Source organism: Dama dama, chromosome 2, assembly GCF_033118175.1.
Source record: "Dama dama isolate Ldn47 chromosome 2, ASM3311817v1, whole genome shotgun sequence".
Lineage (NCBI taxonomy): Eukaryota > Metazoa > Chordata > Mammalia > Artiodactyla > Cervidae > Dama > Dama dama.
In genome coordinates this window covers 49,101,621-49,112,344 of record NC_083682.1, presented here as the reverse complement: position 1 = coordinate 49,112,344, position 10,724 = coordinate 49,101,621, and the positions used below count along the sequence as shown (strand labels likewise).

The 10,724-nt window shown below is 34.6% G+C and overlaps 1 protein-coding gene across 1 annotated transcript; it reads right to left on the bottom strand.

The window, feature by feature from the left end:
* Positions 1 to 9,447: 9,447 nt before the first annotated feature.
* Positions 9,448 to 10,377, bottom strand: LOC133067686 (olfactory receptor 4C13-like). The gene has a single exon (XM_061158540.1). The coding sequence runs from the start codon at positions 10,375 to 10,377 to the stop codon at positions 9,448 to 9,450; it is 930 nt and encodes a 309-aa protein (XP_061014523.1).
* Positions 10,378 to 10,724: the final 347 nt, after the last annotated feature.

Here is a 10,724-nt window from a genome sequence, read left to right as displayed (position 1 = left end):
TCAATATATTTAGATTTATTTTGTTTTCAAATTTTCAGGTTTTGATAACTAGGTGACTTAGATCATTTATTATCAAAACACTTTATTTATTAATGATAGAGATTCAATTACAATACTTAATGTCATTTTATGAGGACAATAAGGGCATGTTATGAACACACTAAGACCAATAAATACAACTTATATAAAATGAGAAGTTCCAAGAATTATATAAAATAATGAAACTCATTAAAACAAATAATAGACAAAATCAGTATCTCTATGTGTTTTAAATAAATTAAATTTCTAATTTCCAGTCTTCATAAATTTACTGTACATATAATTTTATTAAAATTATAAAAGAATAACATCTGTCCTAAACAAAGCTAGACAAAAATAGAACATAAAAGAATACATCTGAATTCATTCTTTTGAGTTCAGTATTGCTCTTATACTTATCCACTTTTGTAATTTTTCTACAAAATCTGCATATTCTTTAAATTTTTCAACAGAGACAGTCATATCATCTGTGAATAAAGATCATTTTGTTTTATTTTCTAGTCTGGGTGATTTTTTGTTTGTTTGTTTAAGTCTATTTCCTGTTGCTATTCAGTCACTAAGTTGTGTCTGACTCTTTGTGACTGAAAGACCCCATGAACTGTACACGACAGGCTTCCCTGTGCTTCACTATATCCCAGAGTTGGCTCAAACTCATGTTCATGGAGTCTAACAGGATAGAAAGGCAAAAATTGAATTTAGTAAGGTTTCAATTTATAAAATCAATATAAAAAAATACTTTTATACCAGTAATAAATAATCAACAATACATTATTTTAAATGCCATATGTAGTGGAATCAACTATTTTAATTACTTAGGAATAAATTTCCCCAAAAACATGTAGTAAATGTACATTAATTCAGATAAATGTTTTGAGAAAAAGTAGAGAAGATCTAAAAAATAGAGAGCTCCATGTTTATATATCAAAAAAACTAGATCTCACTTAAAAAATCTATCCATCTCCTTCAATTACTCTGAAAGAAACCCCCTTCAAGAATATCAGAGCAGAACTTATATACATGTATATGAGAGAAATTCAAAAGAATATTCTAATTATTATATTGAGATAGAGGGGATATAGTCTAGCCCAAGTTCCCTTATTAAAAAAAAAAAAATTGAAGAACTTACACTACCTAATTTAAATGGTTATTATAAATCTAGAGTGGTCTAGTTGCAATTTTTTTTATAAGCATAGACAAGTAGATCAATGTAAGAGGTTGTCTGAAGTATATCCAGAGGAAACTTTTAGAATATAGACCTGTGTATCATAGAGAGGAATTGGTAAACATTTTCACCGAGCCTATGTAACCTACAAAACTCAAGTGTCATAAAAGAAAAACAAAGGGTTTTTATTTAAAAAATAAAAGTTAAAACTGAATAAAAGTTCCAATGTACATTTAATACTGATTTCTTCTGCTATTTTCATTAGATTCTTATCTTATGATATATTGTTTCTACCTTAAATTGTGTATAGGTATCTATTCTTTTATCATTCCTTTCTATACTCTGTGTCCCAACAGTCAGTTCCATCAATTTTAATCCCTGGAAATGAATAAACTTGTTCTTACCCTCATATTGCAGTTTATTGATCTACCTACTATATTTATGACAATTACTCTATATATAATCTGTATTTGAATGGTAGCTGTCTTCTGTTTGTTCTCTTTGTCCTCCCTAATCCTAGCTTTTCCAAAAGCCAATATATTTGCTTTCATAAGAATTTAAAAATGCTTTATTACTGCAGTCTGATCATCCATTTTTCATCTCTGGTGATTAATGTATATTTAAGTTTCACTCCACTTGTAAAATCTAAGCTTATATAACTATTCTAAGATCTATTGAGATTTTTGCTTTTATTTCCTTTGCTATAGGAGACAGATGAAAACAGCACCAACAACAACAAGAAAATGTTGCTGCCATTGATGTCAAAGAACATTCTGCCTATGTTTTCATCTAGAATTTTTGTAGTATCTAATCTTACATTTAGGTCTTTAATTCATTTTGGTATTACTTTTGTATAAGATGTTACAGAATGCCCTAATTTTAATCTTTTCCATGTAGCTGTCCAGTTTTCCCTGAACTATTTAATTAAGTGACTGTCCTTAAGAATAAAAAAAAAAGTTTTATTTTATATTGGGGCATACTTGATTAACAATGTTATGTTAGTTTCACATATGGTATCTTTTCTCCATTGTATAGTCTTGCCTCCTTTATCAAAGATTAATTGGCCATGTGTGTGTGAGTTTATTTCTGGGTTCTCTGTTGGGTTTGATTCTGCTCTGTTTATGGTTTCTTTTGCTTACAAAAGTTTCCAAGTTTGATTAGATCCAACTTGTTTATTTTTGCTTTTATTTTATTTATTTTTACTTTAGGAGTCTGACCTAAGAAAACATTGGCACACTTTGTATCAGAGAACGTTATGCTTATGTTCTCTTCTAGGAGTTTTATGGTGACATGTCTTATATTTCAGTCTTTAGTCATTTTGAGTTTATTTTTATATATAATGTGAAATTGTGTTCTAATTTCATTGATTTTTTTTTTGGCTGCACTGAGTCTTAGTTGTGTCATGTGGGATCTAGTTCCCTGACCAGGGATTGAACCCAGGGCTCCAGAATTTCATTAATTTACACATGGCTTTCCAAATTTCCCAATACTGCTTGCTAAAGAGACTGTCTATTCTCTAATGTATATTATTGCCTCCTTATGTTAATGTATAACTTAAGATTAATTGACCATAAGTGTGTGGGTCTATTTGTGAGATCTCTGTTCTATTCTGTGTATAAATGTGTGTATATATTATATATATGTGAGTTTCCCTTGTGGCTCAGCTGTAAAGAATCTGCCTGCAATGTGGGAGACCTGGGTTTGATTCCTGGGTTGGGAAGATACCCTGGAGAAGGGAACAGCTACCCACTTCAGTATTCTGCCCTGGAGAATTCCATCGACTGTGTAGTTCATGGGGTCACAGAGTCAGACATGACTGAGTGACTTTCACTTTCACTTATGTATATGTATGTGTGCATACATTTTTTTTCTCATAGCTTGTGAATTTCCTTTTCATTTAAAAGAAACAATATATGACTAGCAGAAGATTTAAATTATTGACAAATTTCAATTTTTCAGTTTTTCTTATGGCTTGGGCTATGGTGTCATGTCTAAATTTTTTATCTAGTTCAAGCTCAAAAGTATTTCTTTTAGAATTTTTCCAGGCTTGAGTTTAATGTACCTCTGACTCATTTTGTATTAGTTTCAATGTACAGTGTGAGGCAATGGTTGAGGTTCATTTTTGTTGTTGTTGTTGTTATATATGTATATCAAATAGAACCAGAATTTGTTGAAAAATCTGTTCTTCCTGCATTGACTGGCCTTGATATCTTAAAAAATAAAGTCCTACATTTACTTTTATTTATGAACATTCTATTATGCTTCAATACTACACAGCATGGTTTGTGGGAGTCTTATAGTCAGTCTTGAGTTAAGGTAGAATAAGTTCTCTGTGTTTTGCTTTACTTTTTCCCTCAGTGATTTTTATAGCAAGTTCATGTAAAATTGTATATTTCTATATATTAATACATTTTAAAATATGATTGTCAGTTTCTTAAATATACTGTGATATATTTACTGGAATTACATTGAAATGAAAAATTGATAAGGTGAATATATTCAGTCTCTTATCAACAGATATGTTTCTACCTTTACTTATTATTTTATCAACATTATTTTTTGTTTCTCATATAAAAATCTTAAAAATATTTTTAAATATATCCATCAAATTTTGTGTTTAATAGTGTTTTACATAGTGCATTGTTTCTAATTTCAATGTTAATTGTTTTTATAGAAATTTTATTTGATATTTGTGTTAACATTATATCCTATAAACATGATAAATTAACAGCTTAAGTATATTTGATATTTTTGTAGTGTTCTTAATATTTTATACCTATATAATGATAATATCTGGCAAAAATATACATGTAAAAATTTGCCTTTTTATTTTCTCACATGTAACTCACTTATTTACTTTTTCTTCCTTTCAGTGGCTAGAGTCTAAAGTACAATCCAGAACAGAATTTGCACTGGGGAGTCTTGTCTTGTTTCCAGTCTTAGAGGAAAAGCACCATTAAGTATGGCTATAGGTTTATACAGATGCTCTTTTATTAGGTTGAGTAAGTTATTTTTCATTCATTCATTCCATTTCATTCCTTATTTGGTAACATTTTTTATTCATAAATCTAAATAGTAATGCATTCATTTGTATGTATTTATTGAAATGGTAATTTTCTCCTTTATTCTGTTAGGTTAGTGAATATAATTGATTGTGCTTCTAATTTTAAACAATATTGTATTCCTGGGGTAACCTATACATATCATCACTTCAGTTCACTTGCCCAGTTGTGTCTGACTCTTTGCAACCCCATGGATACCATAGACCCTATGGAACCCATGCAAGCCAGGCTTCCCTGTCCATCGCCAATGCCCAGCTTGCTCAAAATCATGTCCATCGAGTCGGTGATGCCATCCAACCATCTCATCCACTGTTATCACCTTCTACTGCCTTCAATCTTTCCCAGCATCAGGTTCTTTTCAAATGAGTCAGTTCTTCGCATCAGGTGGCCAAAGTATTGGAGTTTCAGCTTCAACATCAGTCCTTTCAATAAATATTCAGAACTAATTTCCTTTAGGATGGACTGGTTGGATCTCCTTGCAGTCCACAGGGCTCTCAAGAGTCTTCTCCAACACCACAGTTCAAAAGCATGGATTCTTCAGCACTCAGCATTCTTTATAGTGCAATTCTCACATCCATGCATGACTACTGGAAAAAGGATAGCTTTGACAAGATGGACTTTTGTTTGGAAACAATGTCTCTGTTTTTTAATATGCTGTCTAGGTTGGTCATAGCTTTTCTTCCAAGGAGCAAGCGTCTTTTAGTTTCATGGCTGCAGTCACCATCTGCAGTGATTTTGGAGCCAAAAAAATAATAACAATAATAAAGTCAGCCACTGTTTCCCCATCTATTTCCCAAGAAGTGATGGGACCAGATGCCATGATCTCAGTTATCTGAATGTTGAGCTTTAAGCCAACTTTTTCACTCTCCTCTTTCACTTTCATCAAGAGGCCCTTTAGTTCTTCTTCACTTTCTGCCGTAAGGGTGGTGTCATCAATATCTGAGGTTATTGATATTTCTCCTGGCAATCTTGATTCCAGCTTGTGCTTCTTCCAGCCCAGTGTTTTTTATGATGTACTCTGCATATAAGTTAAATAAGCAGGGTGACAATATACAGCCTTAATGCACTCTTTCTCCTGTTTGGAACCAGTCTGTTGTTCCATGTCCTGTTCTAACTGTTGCTTCCTGACCTGTATATAATTTAAGCTAATGTGACCCATAAATCCACTTAACTTGATGCAGGTCAAGAGCATTATGTCCCAGTATTCAAGTGAAGAAAGGCTATGGTTGCTATGTCAAATCCTCTGTTGTGTAAAACTATCACCATTGCCTCTAAGGGGGGACGGGGGGGGGGGGGGGGCGACAGGCAGGTCACGTTGTCTGGTATTCCCATCTCTTTCAGAATTTTCCACAGTTTATTGTGATCCACACAGTCAAAGACTTTGGCATTGTCAATATAGCAGAAGTAGATGTTTTTCTGGAACTCTCTTGCTTTTTCAATGATCTAGGAGATGATGGCAATTTGATCTCTGGTTCCTCTGCCTTTTCTGAAACCAGCTTGAACATCTGGAAGTTCATGGTTCACATATTGCTGAAACCTGGCTTGGAGAATTTTGAGCATTACTTTGCTAGCGTGTGAGATGAATGCAATTGTGCGATAGTTTGAGAATTATTTGTCATTCCGTTTTTTTTTTTTTTTTTTTTTTTTTTGGGTGCGGGGGCTGGAATAAAAACTGACTTTTTCCAGTCCTGTGACCACTGCTGAGTTTTCTAAATTTGCTGCCATATTGAGTGCAGCACTTTCACAACATCATCTTTTAGGATTTGAAATAGCTCAACTGGAATTCCATCACCTCCACTAGCTTTGTTCTTACTGATGCTTCCTAAGGTCCACTTGACTTCACATTCCAGGATGTCTGGCTCTAGCTGAGTGATCACACCATTGTGATTATCTGGGTTGTGAATATTTTTTTTTGTACAGTTCTTCTGTGTATTCTTGCCACATCTTCTTAATATCTTCTGCTTTTGTTAAGTTCATACAATTTCTATCCTTTATTGAGCCCATCTTTGCATTAAATGTTCCCTTGGTATCTCTAATTTTCTTGAAGAAATCTCTAGTATTTCCCTTTCTATTATTGTCCTCTATTTCTTTGCACTGATCACTGAAGAAGGCTTTCTTATCTCTCCTGCCTATTCTTTGGAACTCTGCATTCAAATGGGTGTATCTTTCCTGTTTTTCTTTGCTTTTCACTTCTCTTCTTTTCACAGCTACTTGTAAGGCCTCCTCAGACAACTATTTTGCTTTTTTCACTTATTTTTCTTGGGGATTGTCTTGTTCCCTATCTCCTCTATAATGTCACAAACCTCCATCCATAGTTCATCACGCATTCTGTCTATCAGGTCTAGTCCCTTAAATCTATTTGTCACTTCCACTGTATAATCATAAGGGATTTGATTTAGGTCATACCTGAATGGTCTAGTGGTTTTCCCTACTTTCTTCAATTTCAGTCTGAATTTGGCAATAAGGAATTCTTGATCTGAGCCACAGTCAGCTCCCAGTCTTGTTTTTGCTGACTGTATAGAGCTTCTCCATCTTTGGCTGCAAAGAATATAATCAATCTGATTTCGGTGTTGACCATCTGGTGATGTCCATGTGTAGAGTCTTCTCTTGTGTTGTTGGAAGAGGGTGTTTGCTATGACCAGTGCATTTTCTTGGCAAAACTCTGTTAGCCTTTGCCCTGCTTCATTCTGTACTCCGAGGCCAAATTTGCCTGTTACTCCAGGTGTTTCTTGACTTCCTACTTTTGCATTCCAGTCCCATATAATGAGAAGGACATCTTTTTCGGGTGTTAGTTCTAGAAGGCCTTGTAGGTCTTCACAGAACCTTTAAACTTCTGCTTCTTCATCATTACTGGTCAGGGCATAGACCTGGATTACCGTGATATTGAATGGTTTGCCTTGGAAATGGACAGAAATCATTCTGTCGTTTTTGAGATTGCATTCCAAGTACTGCATTTCAGAGACTTTTTGTGACTATGATAGCTACTCCATTTCTTCTAAGGGATTCCTGCCCACGGGCAGACAAATGAAGACAATATTTTCAGCTTCAAAGGGGTAGCTTGACATGCCCCATGCAACTGCATTATAATTTTCTTCCCCCTTTTGGGATCTCTCAATGGATTTAAGTACTGTGAAAGTTTCATTTCTCTTTCTCATTATTCACAACTGAATCCTAGCAACTATTAATGAGCTGGATACATTTCTTGAATACAAAATTATTTGTTTTTTAATGACTGAAGAATAAATAAGATGATTTGAATATATTTAGACTGAATTTTCTTTCTTTTTGTTTTAGGCAGAGCTACTATTAAAAACACTCTTCATAACACAATGTTAGGAGAAAGCAAACTTTTTAACAGAAAAATATAACAAAACCCACCAATCTCTTTAAGATGATATAATCTTTCCAAGAGCAGATGGAATATCAAGGTAGAGGTTTTGTTCTTATAATGGTACCATAATTTTCAATTTTTTTTAAAAAAATTTATTATTCCTAGCTTACATGCTACATCGCTCCAGATATGTCTTAATTTAAGCAGCAATAAAACAAGTAGTGGTTTCCAACAATAGAAGCAGAATTCTTTGATTTTGAAAAAGGCAAAGTAGGAAAAACTTCCAAGTCTACATTGCTACTTTTTTTGTGTGTTTTAATAGATTTCTGTTTTTATTTATATATACATTTGTGCATTCAGTATTTATCATGAACCATCATTGTGCTGCTACAGAATTATTGTAATCAAGTAGGTAATTACTTTATGGAGTATGACCATTTATTGAGTACATTGAACTTTCTGACATTAAAATATTATTTTATTTGAATCATCATTCTTTCTGATGATTTATGAACCTAAGTTAGTGACACAAACAATACTCAATGATTCTGATGCTAAAAGTAAATTTCGAATTGGTGTAATAGCCTACCCCTTATAAGTTAAAAGTCCTATTGCCTTTATTTCCTAAAATAGCTAAATATTCCAGGGTTACAGTCAACATATCACAATCACCATCAACTCTAGTGTATTAAAATGTGCAGAGTCATTAATAAAAAGTCTTATAATTATTTGATTATGAAGGTATATAACTGATATATGTATGTAAAATAGTGTATATACTAATACATATAACTATAATAATTATAAATTATATATATATATATATCCTGGAAGAGGTAATGGCAACCCACTCCAGTATTCTTGCCTGGAGAACCCCATGGACAGAGGAACCTGGTGGGGTCACAGAGGTTTGGACATGACTGAGCACAGCGCTGCACTCATGAATGTATGTATATATGTATGTATATGAACAGAAAGGTAGATTTTCAGCAAAGTCTCTATATCAATAAATGGTAACTGATATAATTATGTACTTTATTGTCATCATTGCCAGGCCATATTATCACAGTAGTCAAGAACATGGTCTGAGATTTCAGTTAGATTCTGGTTCCTTGTTCTTGAATATTTCTATTTTAAAACATACTTCTGTCTGTTTGTGTTCTCACCTGGAAATGGGGATAATAGCAGTGCCTACCTCTTTGTACTCTTATAAGGATTGTTGCTATCGCTTTATTTTTTTTAAGTTAATTAATTAATTAATTTGGCTGCACTGGGTCTTCATTGTCTCCTGTCAGCATTCTCTGATTAGAATGAGTAGGGGCTATTCTCCACTGTGGTGCTCAGGCTTCTCACTGAGGTGTCCTCTCTTGTTTCACAGCAAGAGCTCTAGGTGCTTGGGCTTCAGTAGTTGCAGCTTGTGGGCTCCAGAGCACAGGCTCAGTAGAGGTGGCATAGGGACTTATTTGTCCATTGGCCTGGGGGATCTTTCTGGACCCATGTCCCCTGTATCGGTAATTGGATTCTTAACCATGGGACCACCAGAAATGCTCCTCACTGTATTTTTTAAAGTTCTTTAATTAATTTTATTGGAATTAAAGCTTGTGAACACATATACACTGGATGAAGCTAGTAAAACTGAGTTCCAATTTGGTAGAGCTTTTCAAATATTCAAAGAATAGTCCTAGGCTAGGTTTTTGTCTTTTTTGTTGCATCCATTTCTTCTTTTCCCCTTTCAGAATCTATGATTATAAGGGCTATTTTTTTTCCCCTATATCTCATAGATATTCTTGCTGGAGGTCACCAACAATGACATTTTTGCATCAGTTGACTGAACTTTGGGCTTCAGGGACATCTTATTGATCATCTGAAATCACTTTTCTGCTACACAATTTCCTAATGGCATTTTTCATCTGGTCATTTCTCAAGGTATAGATTAAGGGATTTAACATGGGAGTTATCATACTGTAGAATACAGCAACTGATTTATCAACAGACAAAGTAACTGCTGGTCTCAGGTATACAAATAAGCAGGGCCCAAGGAACAGGATGACTGCTGTGATGTGGGAGACACAGGTAGAGAGGGCCTTGCGTCTGGCCTCCGAGCTATGGGTCCTCAGGGTACACAGAATGACCACATAGGAGCCAATCAAGAGGAGCAAATTTAACAGACAGAGGAAACCACTGTTGGCAGGAACAAAAAGTCCTAGAAGGTGAGTGTCAGTACAGGCCAGATCGAGCAAAAATATTAAGTCACACATAAAGTGATCTATGATGTTAGGGCCACAGAAAGGTAATCTGATGATGAAGAGGAGCTGTATGGTCGAATGAATAAAGCCTCCCATCCATGCCACTCCCACTAGCAGCCCACAGAGTCGCCGACTCATGATGGTCGTATAGTGCAAGGGCTTGCAGATGGCCACGTAGCGGTCATAGGCCATCACAGTGAGCAGGATGACGTCAGCACCTGCAAAGACATGTTCCCCAAAGACCTGCATCATGCATTCGTTGAAAGGGCTGGTTTTCTTTTCATAGAGGGAATCTATGATCAGTTTAGGGGTAGTGACACAAGAATAGCAGGCATCAACAAAAGAGAGATGGGCCAGGAAATAGTACATGGGGGACCTTAACAGTGGACTGGCTTTGATGATGACCATAGTCAGCATGTTTCCTACCATAGAGACAATGTAGATGACCAAAAACACAACAAATATGATCGTCCGCATCTTTGGATTCTGTGAGAGTCCCAGTAGAACAAACTCTGTCACATTGTTTTGGTTATCCATGTATCTCAGGTTATGATTAATTATATTACCTGAAAAAGAGTCACAATTTATTAGTTCAACCTTGAATTAATTAATCTTGCCAATTTAATAATTGAATGCCTAAATTCTATGGGTTTTTATTCTTATGACTTATCTGAAATAGAACAAGAGACAGTAATCACTCAAGAAAAGACAGGAATTATTCAGATTCTCTCCTGAGGAAGGTGATTTTTTAAAGTTCGGACATGAAAAATATACAGATAGAAGCAAGAGATAATCTGTGCTTGTGAGATGACTCACAGTCTAAGGTGAAGCAGTAAATCTCATACACAGTGGCAGCTAAGCCTGAAGAGAGAGGTAGAAAATGC